This window comes from Scaptodrosophila lebanonensis, unplaced genomic scaffold (assembly GCF_003285725.1).
Source record: "Scaptodrosophila lebanonensis strain 11010-0011.00,11010-0021.00 unplaced genomic scaffold, SlebRS2 tig00000155-arrow-arrow-pilon, whole genome shotgun sequence".
In the NCBI taxonomy this organism is placed as follows: domain Eukaryota; kingdom Metazoa; phylum Arthropoda; class Insecta; order Diptera; family Drosophilidae; genus Scaptodrosophila; species Scaptodrosophila lebanonensis.
The window spans coordinates 522,925-541,069 of record NW_022060594.1 but is presented as its reverse complement, the minus strand read 5'-3'; the positions used below and the strand labels follow the sequence as shown (position 1 = coordinate 541,069).

Below are 18,145 nucleotides of genomic sequence, written 5' to 3'. Positions count from 1 at the left end.
TATATATATACATATACACATATATATGTATATAGATTGTATATAGAACAATCTGCCATCTTAGTTGTCGCTTTTGAAACATTTTAGATATCAGAAAAGCGACTTCGAGACACATATATGCACATATATATGTATATACTTATATTATTCTTCTCATACATGCATATCTGTAATTGTTGTTGTTTATTATTTAAATGTTCTGTTTGTTGTTTACTATAAATTTATTTGCAACTCCGCTATATATGTATATATATATCTTCTTTTTCTTTTCTTTCTTCTTGCATTCTTTTGCACACTTTAAATTTTGTATTTATATAAAAGTTATTTATCGTATTTGATGTATTTGTTTTGTATTGTTGAACCTTTAAGGAAATGGAAGCGGATGGATGTATTATTTTTTCTTATTAGTCGCCAGCATTGGTGCACTTCGTTGCGGTGTTGTCGGTCGCGATGAATTCATGCCACTGTACAAGTACTTGGCCTTCTTCTCCGATGGTTTCAAGATCTGCAAGGATCAGACCGATCAGATTGTTATGTTCGGATCAATTCAATATAATATTCAATAAAATATATAGGCCAACTGGCTTACCTGGAATGAGCACATTAATGAATCATCCACCGTCATCATGCCACCGGCATTATCGAATTCGCCGCAATAATTTGGCGCCGAGAATAACGTGACCAGTTGACGGCGTGCAAAAAACTCGTAACCATCCTCCACAACCTGAAAATAGTGGCATTTAGGGATATGTTGTTGTTCTCTGGCTAGTCTGTCATTACCTGATGCGCCCGACAAATCAGATCCAGCTCGTGACGATTCAAGAATTTGGAAACAACATCCACGCCAAAAGTGAAACTCACACCACGATCGTTCTCGCCCCAGCCCTGCACATCCTTATCGGGATCACTCCATAATAGATCGCATAGCAGACCGGTATCGGGCACATCTGTGGGTCGCATCAATCGTCGTATCTGCTCCATGCCCTGCAGATCGGGACTCAAGCCGCCGTGACAGCAAAAGATCTTCTCATCGATAATAGCAGCGACGGGCAGACAATTAAAACAATCCGTAAACGTCTTCCACAGCTTCACATTGTAGCGACGCTTGCACTCATCGTAGAAGCCTGGAAAGCAGACAAGCAAGGAGGATTTGATTTAAACTCTATCATAATTATGATTAAGGGAGATATAACAAGATCCTACAGCAAGGCATGCATTATCCAGATGAAAAATTACTTTTTTCTGCGTCAAATGAGGACGTTTTTCCTCGAGTTTTCCTTTCAAAAAGCTTCAATAACCTCGCATAGTATTCGCTGTACTATTCCTCCTGCATCCTAATCTTTCCACTCTTACGACTACCTATTGGACTTAGCCCCATCTGTAGTCCATTCTTATGAATCAATACAACAACTCTTTGTGGATTACTATCCAGTGGATCAAGGACACGATGACCAGATCAGGGAAAAACCGCGACACCCATTTTACATTTGCCTCCTTTTATGGATATGTTGAGGCAGAATATCGAGAACATTTTCGAATGAGTTGTTTATGGCCTTAGTTAGCGTAATATCCTTTTATTTTAATCGGCGCTTATCCAACTTTTTCTACAACTCTAGGGAGAGCTTTCCTAAACGACCTCTTGGAAGCGACAACCATAGAGTTCGTGGACTTATTAAAAATTATAAAAACCACCGGGTGGCTATAGGCAGACCAACACAATTAGAGATAACCTGGCATGGAGCTTACATGGGCTTTCCAGGCCCAAGTGAGAGTTGTTTTGTTGAAGCTGGTCACCCTAGTGAGACCTCCAGAACGAGGAGCATCTTTGCATTTGAATTCAAGAAACCACCGACAAATGGTTGCTCTCTCTCTCTCTCTCTCTCAGCTCCACAGCAACTCGATTATTCTAATATTTTATTGTATTTTTTATTTATTTTAACATTTGTTACTTAGAATTAATCTTGAATCACAAAATTTGATACATATAAAAGTATATGTATAGCCAGGCCTTCAGGCTGATTATTCTAATAATTTCCTAGGCTTGTCTTTTAACATCTCCTTTTTTCAGTCTGCTAGTAAGAGAGACTTCGCAGTTTATATAGACTCACCATAAATTCTATTAATACTAGCGCACTCGTGATTGCCGCGCAACAAGAAGAAATTCTCCGGATATTTGATCTTGTATGCCAGCAGCAAGCATATGGTCTCCAGCGATTGCTTGCCCCGATCCACATAATCGCCGAGGAACAGATAATTGGCAGCCGGCGGAAAGCCGCCGTATTCGAACAGACGCAATAGATCTGTGTACTGGCCGTGTATGTCGCCGCAGATGATCAGTGGCGCCTCCAACTCCAGCAGTATCGGCTGTTGCAAGAATATCTCACGCGACTTGAGGCACAAGCCGCGCACCTCCGCCTCCGACATCTGCACTTGTTTTCCGGTACGACAGCTGCGCACTGTAAAAAGCATAAATCAGACTTGGTTACTGGGCTATACCGATAATTGTTCTTGTTGTTTTTATTGTTGTTGTTGCAAATATTACGACTATAGACTATAGATGGCATTACATTACATTATATTTGCTTTTGGAGCAATTACATGGCATTCAGACATTAGAGCGGCGCACAAAGGACTCGGGGAAATAGAGCATAGTAGTTGTAGTTGAGGTAGAGAGCTTGTGGGGGATGGAGGGAGGGGTGGGGCAATAGATTCAAACAAATGACCTTCAACTTTCGCTCTAATCAATTGCAATTAGACAGCCACACAATGCAAATGGAAGGCAACAATTGTTGTTGGCCACGAGGTGGAGGCGAGCGTTAATAAATGAATGGAAAGCGGACTGCAAAAAATAGGTGGCCAAGTGGTTCGGTTCGAATACAATGCGAGCGACGAAAGGCGTGCGGATTATTATGAATGCGGCAGTGCTATAAGATATATGGATATAGCGGGAGGGGAGGGGTGTGGTGTGGTGTAGTGTGGCTGGACTGAGGACAGGGGGGACGACCTTCACATAAGGCCGCTGGTGTGAAACAACAAAAGCACACCCTCACACAAAATAAATAACCACAAATACGGAAAATGTAAAGTCCATGTGAGGTGTCCCCATGTGTGTGAGTGTGTGTGAGTGTGTGTGTGTGTGTGTGTGTGTGTGTGTAAGTGCGGGGTGTTGGCGGACTTTGGTTTTGTTATGCCTTCTCTGCAATAATTACCATTCGTCGTCACTCAAAGATTATTTACGCCCCAGCTATTACTCGTATGCAATGGCTTTCTTTAATTTTTCTTCTCTTTTTTTTTTTTGCTTGCGCAACAAATTTAATTGCACAACAAAAGACAGCGCGAAGGAACAGAAAAGGGCTGCTGCCACTCCAGCAGTGGGGCAGCCAAATCATCATCTCTATCTGTTATGCCACTTGCTCCTCGCAAATGAATTTTGTACGAATTGCTGAACACATGAGAGCTCTGCATGGACAAATTCAAAGCACACTCACTCTCACATCTGACGAATCGTACTCACGACTATCAATCAGAGCTTTCAAGATAACGGTACAATTTAACTGTTTATAACAACAGCTACACACACTGTCTGACTAGACAACTGACTCAGCCATGGCATCAGTATTTTGACAAACACTTTCTGTTGATTCAAACGCTCTTTGTAACCATGTGCCAATAAAATGAATGAATGCAGAGTGCACTATCAGAACAACAAGTTTAAAAGCTTAAATGACGTTTGGTAAAAAAAAACCTGATCGATGACTCTAAGAAAAGGATTCAACTAAAGCCTCAAACTGCTGCAGCTCAATCGAATAAGGCGACCAAGATTCCCTTCCTCACTGATGTACTTAGGTAAGATTAGTTTGTTCTCAATAAGCTTTGTGATTTGAAAATAATTATGATTATTTTGATTTACGGAACAAACTAAAAGTATAATGCAAAAATGTGCTTGAAATGACTATTACAAATACGGTGATTAAACGCATTCTGTCATGATGCTTTATAACGAAAAAAAAAAGTCGTAAGCTAAGCAGAAACGATTTCTATATCTTTGCTTTGAATTCGATAAAATTTGGTGTTTCATTTCTGATTTAATGTTCAAGCTGTGTTGTTTTCTAAGTGTTTGTTTGAAAAGATTCAAATTTTATTTCCAATTCATAAAAATCGTTGTAATACTTGTACATCGCTTTTTATTTCAGTTTCAATTCATGACATAAGTTGTTATTTTTTTATAACATTATGTTAACAATAAAAGCTCTATATTAGTTCATTAGTCGACCCAGCCCTTTTGCTTCTTATTTATTTCTATTAAATGTTGGAGAGTATTCATATTATTTAATAGTATTCATATCATATACTACGGTACAAAGAGCCTCTATTGGATAGTAAATGAATACAAATGGAAATGATCCAATGATTGGCAATAACTTTTTCAACAAATCGACTTACATCTTACATAAATAACAAACTTTTTGGTAAAAATGGGAAAACGAAGCATACGAATTATTCGAAATCTTATAGATTTACGCAAATCAATCATTACTTTTAAAGGATTTTCAGTTTAAAAGGCCAGCTGCATATCTAAGATGGTCTGGCTTGTCGATATTATTACCAATAATAAAGTTTGAATGCCGACTACCCTCATGCAGTACTCTACTATCAACCACACACACATATGCATAGGCACGTGTGTATTTTAGCACGCCTCCCCATGGAGGGAATACAAGTAGGTCGCTTGCTTAAACACATGCGACATGTGCGTGTGCAAAAAATGTAATTAATTTTTCATACACACACACACACATACAAACAAACACACACATGTATACTATATAGTCGTATGCATATGTATGTTAGAGTATAAGAGTGCATGCCAAGCGTTTTTGAGTTAAAAGTGTGGCATTTAAAGTTATTTAAAAATCTGCATTCAACTACACACGAGTAGGTGAGGGTTTCTACGAATTTTTAGATGGATATAGAATTTGTTCCATTGCATTTAAATCGGTGCTTCTTTAACGACATTATGCAATATAGTTCCATATTGCATTTTAAGCCAAAATCGATGCAAATCGTGTTCATCTTAAATTGAAGGCAGTTAGTCAATTCTCGTGTCTTAAGCAGCAGCTGATTAGCAGAAAAATATGAACTATAATGAATTTTGTGAAATTAACTCAGTTTCCGAGTTCCGGCTCTACCCAGACCAGCCATTAGGTTGGCTAAGTACCTTTACACATGGCTGGCATGCCATTCAAGTAATTCGAACACTGAACCAAAACGAACACAACAAAATTTATTGGCTTGCATTGAAAGGCTGTTCTTAATATAAACCTCAATGTTTATTATTGGAAAGTAATTCTTTGAAGAGCCCCTTCTTAGAGGAAAATGGGATTTAGAGCAGGCCACCAATAAAACAGATATATAGTAAGTAGTATTAAAGACATGTAGGTGTACTATGTACTACTCGTATGTTATGTTTACATATTGTACGTCTAAAAAAAATTTAAGACTGGCCAGTTATTGTGATGCACAACTAAACTTGATAAACATATACATTAGAGGCAAGTTCAGGCAAGATTTAATTTTCTTTAGCTGTAATAGTTGCTAAAATCAAGGCGTTCATACAGTCGAACAGACAATCGATTAAGACCTCAAGTTGCTTTACGACTTGGCTGTCATTGGCATCTTGAACACAATTACTTAACCAACTCTATCGTAGTTGCTAGTTTTATAGCGTCTCTCTCAATGTCTATTATTTAACCCGCTCTTTCGTAGTTGTTAGTTTTATAGCATCTCTTTCGCTGCCTTACTTATGATTGTTTGAGCTCAGTTGTAACAATAACAAACTAGCAGTAATGGTTAGAGGCAACAGATCTACTAAGGTGTTCAGACAACGGAAACGAGGACAATAAATATTAAAGGAAAGAATTGCCTCTTTTCTTGACCTAAAATCAAGAGTTAAAGAACAAAACATCATTATAGGTTGAGCAGAGAACACGAAATGGATCATGAGATGTGAAACACAAGGCACAGCAAACTGTAAGATACTCATCAAAAGGGCTGGGGAATCAATATCTCTCTTAATTAACTTATGGGGGGAACACGACCCCAATACAGATTGTGCGTTGCTGCAATGTAGGTAAGTCAATAAGCCGAAGGTAATCTGCCAACCAACCGGGCAACCGAGCAACCGAGGAGTTCGGTTTGAGCTTAAACCGCGGAATGCCAAGACAAGAAACAGGAGAGATTCAATTTACGAATAACTATGCCCATACTGAGAGCCATACTCGAGAATTGGGGCGCACAGGTGAGATATATACGTACATAATGGCTTAGTGGCGTCGTTATGTCCTCAAATTCCAAATTCCTTATAACACCGTTGGCTTTGCTAGCCATTGACAAAATGTGTTTATTGTAACAACAAAGAATTACATACATACCTACATTCTTAGTATATAGTATAGTGTTGTTTTTATGAGTACGGCTGATGGCTTTTTTCTTCAGTGTATAACCCAGTGGATTAGTTAATGCTCAAGTGTTTGCCTGCCCGACCGGCTCTTCTACCAAAAATTTCTTAAGTTCAAGTTGGCCAAAACAATTGAGTTTATGGGCGCGTGCGCTTGCCAGTTGTTGTTGCTGTTGTTTTATTGTCGTCGTCGAAGTAGTTTCTCTTAATGTGAGTACAGTAGTACCCGTACATACAGTTTCTACAGTTGTGTGTAGATTGTTTTTTTCCTGTGTTTTTTCTTTTGTTGCCTGAATTTATGCGCTAGCTGGGCACATGAGGCAATCGGAAAAAGTTCTTTGCACTAGGTGGCGGTGGCAGTGGCAGGGAGGCAGAGCCATAACGAGAACCACAAGTGCCACAATAGGAACTGGACGAGTGGAGTGTGTGCTTAGTTATGCGTTGAACGTCAGGCAGTTGCTTAAGGTCCGTATGCTGCATAATTTGTTGGTCGTTGCCAGCTGTTACATACGCCAAAAAGTGCTGGAGTGTTTGGGGAGGGCTCGGGTCAGCTCGGGGAAGTGTTCGGTTGCTTGCCAGCACTTCCTCTTACGCATAAATTTTGCAACAGACGCCGCCATGTTGCGGCTGTAGATGCTTCTTGCTGTGTGTGTGTGCTTTTTATACCCTGCACCCAAAGGGTAAAAGGGTATATTAGTTTTGTGCGAGAGTGTGCATGTAACACACAGAAGGAGGCGTGTATGTACATATATTCTTGATCAGGATGACAAGCCGAGGCGATATTGCCATGTCCGTCTGTCTGTCTGTTTGTCCGTCTGTCTGTATGAACGCAAGGATCTCAGAAAGTATAAGAGCTAGCATAACCAAACTTGGTACGTAGATTCTCCTAAGCCCGAGAAAGGGCAAGTTTGTTCCCCTTCCCCTCTATTCGCGATTTTCTCTAAGGCTAACTGCAGTTTATAACGCCACGAATGAATGCAAAAACTACACCAGCGTTTTAAAAACTGCGTTTCCCTACTTAAAGAATATTTTTGGAAATCTGATTCACACAGCCCGGACTGTGAAAATGTGGATTCAAAGCCAAAAAGTAGATGTCCTTGAGTGGCCTCCATACTCGCCTGATCTAAATATCATCGAGAACGTCTGGGGATGGTTGGCTAGAAAAGTGTACGATTCCCGTAAGCAGTATAAAACCAGAGCGGAGTTAATCGAAGGCATAAAACACGCCTGGTCCACCATTTCCTTGAATTACATTGGAAAACTGTATGATTCAATACCCAATCGAATCTATGAAGTAATTGTTAACAGAGGCGGGACTACACACTATTAATTGTACTTAAAAATATTTAAAGAATAGAATAAAAACATTATAACAAACTTATGTAGCTCAAAAATAAAAAAAAAGAATGATGAATACTGATGACCAAATTAAAGTCACGCTCTTTTCGTATACTTTCGTAAAAAAAATTAAATTAAACCCTATGTAAAATGTTACAGTCGCTGTTTTTTTTAAAGGATAGATAAAAGTTTATTGGATAAAAATGATGAGACTCTATTTCATATGGCTTGGAAAATATTGAACATTATGTGAGAACACAAAGGGGGGCGCTAACCTGATGACGCGTAGTGTATGTAGAAGTACACAAACACGCATAGACACGATTCTGATGTAAATGTGTGTATGCATGAATTAAATATTATATATTTAATTAAATGAATTAAATGTTTTTATTTTATTTTATTTCATTTTGTGGTTCAGGGTATTTAAGAGTTGAGCCTGCTCGACTTTAGCTCTCCTTTCTTGTTCTCACTCAACACTTTCACACACACACACACACATGCATACATCCACACAATATATGCGGCAGTCCGTCCATCCACCCACCCACATACATACTCGTACATATGCAAAATCTGTGGCTGCCGCTGCGGCTCTGGCTCCGGCTCTGGCTGTGGCTGATGGCGGCGCGTTTATTTCTCATTTTTATGAATATTTCCGCTGCATGTTGACAGACATTTGTCAGCAGAGCAATAGGATGTGGGGCGCCGAGGGGCTGGAGAAGTCTGTAAGTCTGTAAACTGGGACCCAGTGCTTTATGCGTAAATAAAATGGCGCGCGTGTTCTCCATGCATTTTGCATGAGACAGCAACGCACACTTCTGCCTATGTGTGTGTATGTGTCTGAGTGTCAGTGTGTGTGTGGGTGTCTGTGTGTGTGTGTGTGACTGTGGCTTAGCAACAAACCACCCGACAAAATAAGAAAACAAATTGCAGTTGATTTGAGCTGAGCCTTTTGCGGACATAAAATACTTGTATCCCTAATGTACGAATCACTTTTTCGTTTCCATTAAACTTTTGCAGTCGCAAACAATATCTGGCATGGGCCGATTAGTTGAACATATTGCAGTTTTATGTTGAGTGCCAAGCAAACGTTGAATGAGACAAGTTTTCCAGACGTTTTCATTTGAATAATGGCTAAGCTTCAGCTACAACTTCAGTGTTTAAAAAGGTTTTCACACCTTTTTCTACATGGATTTCCCTTTTGTTGCCCAATTTTTGATTGTAATAGTAAAATAAAACGAAAGCATATTAACTGATGGATCAGTGGCAGATTTTCTACATATTGAAAAGCAATAAAAAAAAAATCAAGAGAACGCTGCAGTCGAGCAAGTTCGTCAATGAAATATCCTAAATAAATAAAATATAGATATGTAAAAAAAATGGGTGTAAAAAAGTTTCCAAAAACATATTTTAAGACTTAAATAAATGTAATAAATTAATTGTGATATGACTTAACATGAGTACACCAAGCTCTAAATAAATAAATGCAATTGTCAAATTTGAGTTCAAAATTCCAAGAATTACGGGAGTTATTGAAAATCGCGAATAACGGAAGAGTGGGGGCACATCAGAAAAGAAAACACAAACTCGTCCTTTCTTGGACTAAGGAGAATTTGAATACCAAGTTTGGTTATTCCAGCTCTTGTACTTGCTGAGATCTTTGCGTTCATACAGACGAACGGACAGACAGACAGATAGGCAGACGGACGGACATGGCTATATTGACATGTTTTGTGCTACTGATCTAGAATATATAGACTTTTAGTGGTCTGCATACATTCGCACCGAAATAGTATACCCTTTTACCCTTTGGGTACAGACTATAAACATTTTTTCTCATCAAACTTGACGTTTGGGACGCGCCGAACCATATTTTTGCTGACGGGTGGGAATCTTGGGCACATGCATACATTTGTGCTTATATATATTTGTTAGACAACTTCCTGCAGGCAGTTTTCAACTGGTTCATCATGATTAACATGATACAAAACACTGCCAGCACCAACCCACTCCCACTTCCTACACTCATCAGCCTCTCTCAAGCCCCTACAGCGACACAAATTAAAAATGTAAAGGACATTACATGTTGTTGATAGTGCTGTTGAGGGGACAGACAGGGGGGTGGGGGAGAATCGGGCGGCAGTCTGCTGCAATTTATGGCTTACTTATGCGTCGCAGTGGCAGATGTAAAAGCAGCGCCACAAAGTAGGCAACGTTTAGTTGAAAAGAGACGCAATGCGATGCGATGCGACGCAGCGTCGCTTTTTGGCTTAATGAAAACTGTCGTTTCATGACCCGATTTTAACCAGATAGCCTGCCTGCCTGCCTGCCAGACAGACAGACTGCGACAACAAAAACAAGATGAAGCAGCAAACACCAGAAGTTTTAGCGAACTTTATTCAGGGCAGGAAATGATGCTGAGCCGGCAAGATGCAAAGATGGCCAAAGTGAAAGTTGGCAAACAGTTTGCCAGCAAAACAAATTAAGTGAAAAGCATTTAAGGCAAACGCTACTGGCGGATCGTGCAGATTGGCCACTGAAAAGAGACATGCTAATGCATGCGAAATGTATTTAAAAGTCAAATGGAAATACAAATTTCAGTAGGCACTCAAATGGCATTTTCATTTTTAAGGCATTATCTCAGCATAGGCCAATGGAGGGGAACTGCCGAACAAACCCTAAATCTGGTACAAATTCCAAACATTCAGAGTGACTCGGAGCTGCTGAAAAGTTTGCATGCACAGAAGAACGCCATAAGGCAGCACAGCTACTATACAGTTTTAAGCTTAATTATTGTATTGGAATGATTTAATTTGAGCTTATTTTTTTAGATTGGTGAGGGGAGCCTTTATAATTATTCTTTAATGATTGATGTAAACGTGGCTAGAAAATGGTTATCGAGCTAGAAACCCGCTCGAAAATAGCTTAAAACCCCGCTCTGAATAGCTAGAGAACCAGCTAGAAATTTGATAGAAAAACAACTAAAGCTAGCTAGATAGAAAAACCACTGGAAAATGGCTAGCTGATTTTTGCTTACATTCAAAATTTCAATTTCGCCAGCTGATCTAATTGCTGTTCATTTATGTGCGCCTGTTACCGTGCCATTGGTTTCGTTACAGAAAAGGTTGCCTTTCCGGCATTTAAGAAGTTTCACTTCAAAAAACTTATATTCTGGATTGATTTTGAAACGAATCGGACTGCATAATATTCGATTTTACTTTGCGCTTTTTGTACAGCATATTTTATATTTTAATTTAACAATAGCAGCAACACAATTCTTTCACTTCAAAACTAAACAAATTCATGGCCAAATGGCTCCCAGCTAGGGAATCCCCATGAATTTCGTACAGCTTTGTAACCATTCGTTACAAAACGAACTTGATTTTCAAATGCCTTTTCGAAAGTCTTTAGCAGCTATTTGGAGCATTTAGGCGTCAGTCCTTTTAGTTCGGCTTATCTGCTATGCAGTTGGCAATCTATAGGACTATGAACAGGACGCGATGGAAACGAGAAACCCGAAATCATTCCGTGACGGCCACCTTGTGCCCGATTGTAAATTGTATTTCATTTTCATTTGCAACTGGGTCAATGCGAAACGGAAGCGTTTACTTGCGCTGCCTGCTTTGTGGCGCTTAACAATTTTAATTCCAATTTTCTTACACTTGTCCTTAATCATTGGCCCACATAATGGGCGGTTGTTGTTGTTGTTATTGTTGTTGGCTGCTATCTTTGACCAGCCGCTTCATTTTGACCGAAAACCCAACTTGAGCACGGAACGAACGTCGAATGACGGCAACGCGTTCATTATTCTTAGCCCGCCACAAAGGCAAATTTTGCTGGCGATGCACAAACAAAAGCCACGATGATGTTAATGATGATGGGGTGATGCTACGGGTACTTCGGTACTACGGAACTACGGGTACGGTGCTGGCACGAGCCCATTTCGCCATTGAACCCCATAATCAGTTGCAGTTTAAAAGTTACTTTTCTTCACAATTACCGGTCTCAAGATAATCGGACAAAGGCTCGAAAGGATGGCATGCCTTTCTGTTGCGGGTCTTTTTTCGTTGGCAAGTCATTCGGATGAGGAGTTTTCGGTTTGTTTTTCTGTTTTTTATAGAAACTGATCAAAATAAAAGTCTTTATTCATTGTGCGTCACTCTCATTAACCCTATCAGTGCTTGTAGAGCTTTATTATGAAATAAATGTATTTAGGGTTGTAGGCATCTAATTAATTAACGTCGGAAACAATACATGTCATACCAAGAAGCTCTTGGTTGGATAAAAGTTGGGTTATTATTCGTATTATTATTCGAATTTGGAGAAGCACCGTTGTAATCCTTATTGTTTCCAATGAGTAGAATATAAGCAAAAAAAAAAGTTTGATAATCAGCGCACAGAACTAGAAAGTTGACAACTGGATACAAGTTTCCTTTCATGGTTTCGCAAATTCAACCCCAAGAGCAGAAAAATGGGTTTGCATAAAAAAATCTGTAATTTTCATCAGATGGACTTATTCAATCCACTTGAGTGGATTGAACGCCTAGTTATCAGAAACTCAAATTATTGCATTCCCCATCCCTTTTGCCGCTATAGAATTTCGTCAATACTATCCACGTTCCGAAGCTACATAAATTAAACTGATTTATGGGGGTATATATTATTCTGTTCGTTTTTTCCCAAACAAGCAGCTAGTATTTTATAAAATTTAAGTGCAAAGTGAAGGCAGGCACTAATCGTGGCCATTCATCGATGGAGATTATCAATATTTGGCTAAAAAGTTTTTTCTTACGTCAACTTAAGATTAATATCAATATAAATATAGCAGACAAGTTTTTCATCGTAATTGTTTTTATGTTGGGACTTGGAATAGTTCATAAAGTTGTGTTGTAAAATAAATTTGATTTAAAAAAGGTTACCAAGTTGGCAAGTAATAAAATGTTTTCAAGAATGTTTTTCCTTTAAACATAAAAGGCAATCTGTGTGCTTAAAGCTAAAAAAATAGAATAAATGATAAAAAATACTGTTAAGAATTATCCGATTAAAAGAAAACCTCGTTGGGACTTTATTTGCATGATTTTATTTGTAGAAATATGTTGCCTGCCTAAGCGAGTCTAAAATTTAGACTCTAAATGCCAAATAAATTAACTATGATCTCTTTTGCTTGAACTTAATAAGCCCTTGAATATATGAATTGAATAAAAATTTTAAAGATTAAACAATTTGAAAACATATATAGTATGTTTAAATAAACGTTTCCAAACACGCAGAGTATAGTATGCGAGAACAAAAAACCTCTACGCACAATGATGAAGTGTTCATTATAGTCTGAGTACAGGACGCGGATAATGCAGATATTGCTGGGCACACATGTTTTAATCGGCACAATGGTTTGTTGAGATACAAGTATGCCACGGTGCACCCCTGGCAGCTCATAAATATTGCCGCTTTGTTTACATTGATTATTTGCCATAAGCTGGCCTGGCAACACGGGCCGAGAGGTGGGGGCGTGTTGTGCCAACATCTGGATTTGCCGATGGCTGTTTTTAGTTCAGTGTTGCTTTTCTCTTCATTAGTTGTTCTATTTTAATTGCTTGATGCCCATTTAATGGCTCTATTAAGATTTTAAATGCAATGTCCACGCATAGGCATAGAACACTCGTACTCGCGCTGGCACTTGTCGTAGTAGAAGCGGAATGTAACGTTCGAGTATACGATTATTGCTCATACGACGTGTGTGACGAGCGCTGTCAGCTCATTAGCGAGTGCACAGAATGCAGTGCCCCCTTTCCTCCCCCCATTATCCACTTGTCTCTTCATGTAAATGCCATTATAATCGGCACTAATGTGCTTAAATGTGTGTGACTGTGTGTGTGTGGGCGATGGAAATGGAAAACGTGGAGGAAGTCGGATGCGTTCTATTCCTATTTCTATACCTATAACTGTGGCGCTTGCTGGCGAGCACACGTGGCAGCGTCACTATTCGAATATACAATTTCCCGATAAATGAACCTCTTCCATGAATGCTAGTTGGCGACCAAAAATCAGCCTGAAATACCAATTTTGGGAATGCAAATTGCAAGATAATAGGACTGCCTTCAATTGCTGAAATCAAACGTTTATTCCAATCATCAATTAGAACTTTTCTCTTATTCGAAACTTATTTTGTTGAATGGTTGGTTTCTATCAATGCTGTGCATGAAGTGGAAAAACGAAACATTTTTCGTGGAATGTGAAAACGAATCTATGGCCAGAAAATATAACTCTTAGCTGCTGATTTGCTTCGCTTCATTATGAAATATGTTCAAACAAATAAATAAATAATTACTCAGCAGACAAAAACTGTCGTTTCTTTTAAGTTTCTCTTTGGTGAAAGACTTGCGAGAAACATCGAGAAATTCTATATGAAATGAGCTTTCGAAAAAAAAAATTTTGCGAAAGTAAAAGGAGTCGAAAATATAGTAGAATAGCGGTGATTAAGGAGGTGCATCTGGGGGAAAAAATATCTATTTCAGAGTAAGGAGAACCTGAACGCCAAGCTTGGATATTATAACTCTAATACTTCTTGAGATCTGTGCTCTTATACAGACAGACAGAAGGACATGGCTATTATATCGTCATATTGTTCAAAAGTATACAAGTATATGAGAATGTATTTAGAATGGTTTTGATATGGAGAATTAACCCATTTTTCTGATTTCACTGCGGGGTTTTCCATTAGATAGAAAAGACAAAATAGAAAGAAATGTTTTTTTTTTGTTTTTTGAAATTTTTTGATTTTGTACTATTTTTCATAAAACGATGTGTTTTATTTTTACATTAAAGTTTCTGGGGTCAAAAAATGTACGTAAATGAAAATTTTAAAAACAAATTATTAATTTTTAGCTGAACTTTATATATTTAACAAAAATTAATAGAAAACTCCTCTAATTTGCTTGCATCCCACAAATCACTAAATTGGCGCCAAAAGTTATCATAATTTCAATTCACTAGTTTATTTCAGTGTAACCAAATCAAATATAAACAATAATAGAGTTTAGGCGGTATGTTGCAGATATGCATCTCAGAATTACGAAGGGTTAAGATCCCCGTCTATTCAGCAGTTAGATATTTAAGCAGCAGAAGAAGCGTTCACTCGTTCAGAGAAGAAGTTCCCAACAAGTCAGTCGTCTTAGCAAGCCCAACATCGTTCACCTTATAATATTCATTATCAATCAAAGTTTTTTATTTTAATTTTAAATGAATATAATAAAATGTTTTATTCTTTTTGGATATTTGATTATATATTTAATTCAATAAAATGTTCTATGAACGCCGAAAATATCAGTTCTTAAAGATAATCCACTTTATGCCGAATAGATTATATATATCGATTTAACTAGTCATGCTGATCAGGCATACATATATTAGCTACAGCAATCAGTTATAGCAGTATGGTAAATGATTGCTAATCAGCTTTTGCATTTCATTTGGGCCCATTTATTTGATGGTTGGGCTTTTCCACAGAAACATACGAGCACGAGTAGGAGCATGGGGCCATGGGGCTGCATTCTCTTAGATGGTTGCTACCAGAACACAGCCATGAGGAGTATTGCTGCAGAACGCACACACACACATACGTCGACATAAACATTTTATAAGGTAAACACGCATATGTTGCTGCCACAGCCAGTTTTCTACTTCAGTGCGTACCACGTTGCGTATGCGCGCTATTTATAAAAATCAATTTCTGACTTGGCAGAAAACTAACAAACAAATAACAAGCGCGGCAAACAGCGCACGAAATAAATAAATAAATAATGTATTTATGTGTTTATATATGTATGTATGTATGTACAGAGCCATTCATATGAAAAGGCCAAATGAAGAAACAAGAAAAAACAAGCAATTGTAGACGCTCGCCATTTGGAAAAATCAGTTGTCCATGAAGAGCGTGGTTTTGCAATTTTTTCTCTTTTTTTTTTGAAAATGCAACTCGCACAAATATACAAGTAAGTACTTACGTACCAGTATGTATGATTGTATTGCAACAAATACATACTATATATATATATATATATTTATATGCATATATCTGCAATTTATGGTATGCTCTTTATGTCACTGCTTTTGGGTGGAAAAAAAAATGGCTTGCCGGCCGATAAATTCGGCATCGCTCCAAGTGGAACACGGCAATTGAATCTTATTTATGTGGCTGCTCAACAGAAAGAATTTTTAAAGCAAAAAAAAGAAGACAATTGCTACACGAAGGCAGAGACAAAGGCAAAGGCCAGCCCTAGACATCGACGACACCTGAAGAAAATGAATGGGCGTACAAATTATAGGGTTGCTGTCATCGATAAGATAAGCAGAAAAGTCAATTGGTACGCCCCCAGGGCATGAATCATGATTCAATGTAATGGTGTGTTGGTGGCCATGGATAGTTAACACACACACAAAACGTTCGCTAATTAGGCTGCAGTACAAATGAATGAAAATAGAATTTTTAGTCGCAACCAAAACTGATACTAAAATGGCAGTTACAGTGCCTGCTACCCAGTAGGACGCAATTTTCCGTTTTGACACGAAGTAACAGTAGAAAGTAAAAGCACATCCCTTTGAACACACAGAGTCGACAATTCGACCCACAAAAGACACTCAAAGGGCACGATTTGGGCAGTGCTGTGAACTTTTTAGAAGAAATAAAAGCTGTTTTTGACGGGACGGAGAAATTTACAAAAAAGGGCTACATTCCATTTTTAAAGAAATGTTTGGAAAAATATATTTCTCAAGGTTCGTTTTTATCATCTTGTTGAATTATTAAAAGATATTCGCGCATTTTATTCGGAGAAATTTACAAACCAATGACCAATATTGATTTGAGGGCTTCACGGGCTAGCAACAAAACCAATTTCGTTTTGCCCATAGAACGTGTGTGTGTTTCTTTGTAAAATAGCCCAACATCTCGGCCTTTTTTTTCTAAAATTCTATCGACATAATTGCATTCGCGCATTTTTGAGATAAAGTTGGTTTAAAATATTAATCAAAAATAATGACAAAACTGCCACGTTTCCACTTTTTTTCTACATAAATGTTGGCATAACTACAAAAGGCGAGGAAAAAACGGAATGCATTTTTAAAAAGCCAGAATTGCCGCTGCCTGCAATTTGATTTCAAAAACAATCAGAATTGACGAAGAAAACGCTAAGTTGGCAACACTGGACTTGAGTAAGGAAAATTGCATTCCTACTGGGTCCATATCCATTTATATGCACAGTTACAGCGCGGCTCGCTCGATAAATGGCCAGCGGCATCCACCATGACGACGATGCCGAGCGAGCGCTAAGCCAAAGCCAAAAGAGTGCAGTCGCCAAGCAAAATTGTGAAGAGACAACAAGAACAAAAAACACAAGAAGAACAACAACAACAAAAAAGCATCAAAAAATAAACAAAACAGCCGTGTGGCAAAATCGATCGCTGGGCGTAGAATCTGCTGCTGCTACTACTGCTCTTGTTGTTGCTGTTGCTGCTGCTCTGGCCTCTTGGCACTTGGCAAGGCAAGGCATGGCATTTGGCTATCTCCGCCACACCACACCCCATTCCATCCCTTCATTTCATTTTCAGTTTTCCCGAGCACTTTTTCCTATATCGCTGTTCGTTTTTCAATTTGTTACTGTACTTTGCCTTCGCCGGCTTTTCCATTTGCCAGCGCAAAGCAGAAGCATAGGCAAGAGCGTTGAAATCTTACAGAAAACAAGAACAACCACAACAACAACAAATGGCAACGACAATGCTAAAAATAAATCTTTCATTTCATTTTATAAGATTTGCGACTCTGCTTCTTTCTAAGGCTGCACGCGCACTCCAACACTTTTTAATTTAACAAACAAAATGTACGTATACTTAATCATATTTGAATGAAAGATATTTACTGAAAGATTGCATATTTGAAAAAAAAAACAAATAGGAAAACAAATGGAAAGACTAGCGATAAATAGGTGGAAACAAGCCACGTGGCTCAGTATTTAGATGAGTTCGTTTAGTTAACAAAAATCTCGTAGATATATACATATGTATCTCAATGTGCAGATGTGTGTGTCGAAATCATCTGTGCTGGCTATCGGTTAGTATTGGGAGGTGAGGTGCCTGACTGCATGTCAAGTACATGGACTCGTAAAAGACTCGCAAAAAAGATCAGCAGGCGAATCATTGAATCGCATATGAATACTATATTTTATACATATGACGCGGAAAGTTGAATGAAGTGGAATCAAAATGGATTTTTTTCGATTTCTACAATGTTTAAAATTATTCCAAGACGTTCGGTCATATGTTGTAGTTTAAAGAAAAGCATTTCAGCTTCCAATT

The 18,145-nt window shown here is 38.3% G+C and overlaps 1 protein-coding gene across 2 annotated transcripts in view; it reads right to left on the bottom strand.

Moving 5' to 3' along the window:
• Positions 1-237: 237 nt before the first annotated feature.
• Positions 238-18,145, bottom strand: part of LOC115629488 (serine/threonine-protein phosphatase beta isoform) — a 36,425-nt gene continuing 18,517 nt past the window's right edge. For both annotated transcript variants that reach the window (XM_030525958.1, XM_030525959.1), the window contains 4 exons: positions 2,109-2,456; positions 781-1,124; positions 590-724; positions 238-505 (listed from right to left, as the gene is read on the bottom strand). In XM_030525958.1, coding sequence (XP_030381818.1) covers positions 392-505; positions 590-724; positions 781-1,124; positions 2,109-2,456 — 941 coding nt within the window. In that variant the 3' untranslated portion in view covers positions 238-391. The remainder of the gene's footprint in view (positions 506-589; positions 725-780; positions 1,125-2,108; positions 2,457-18,145) is intronic.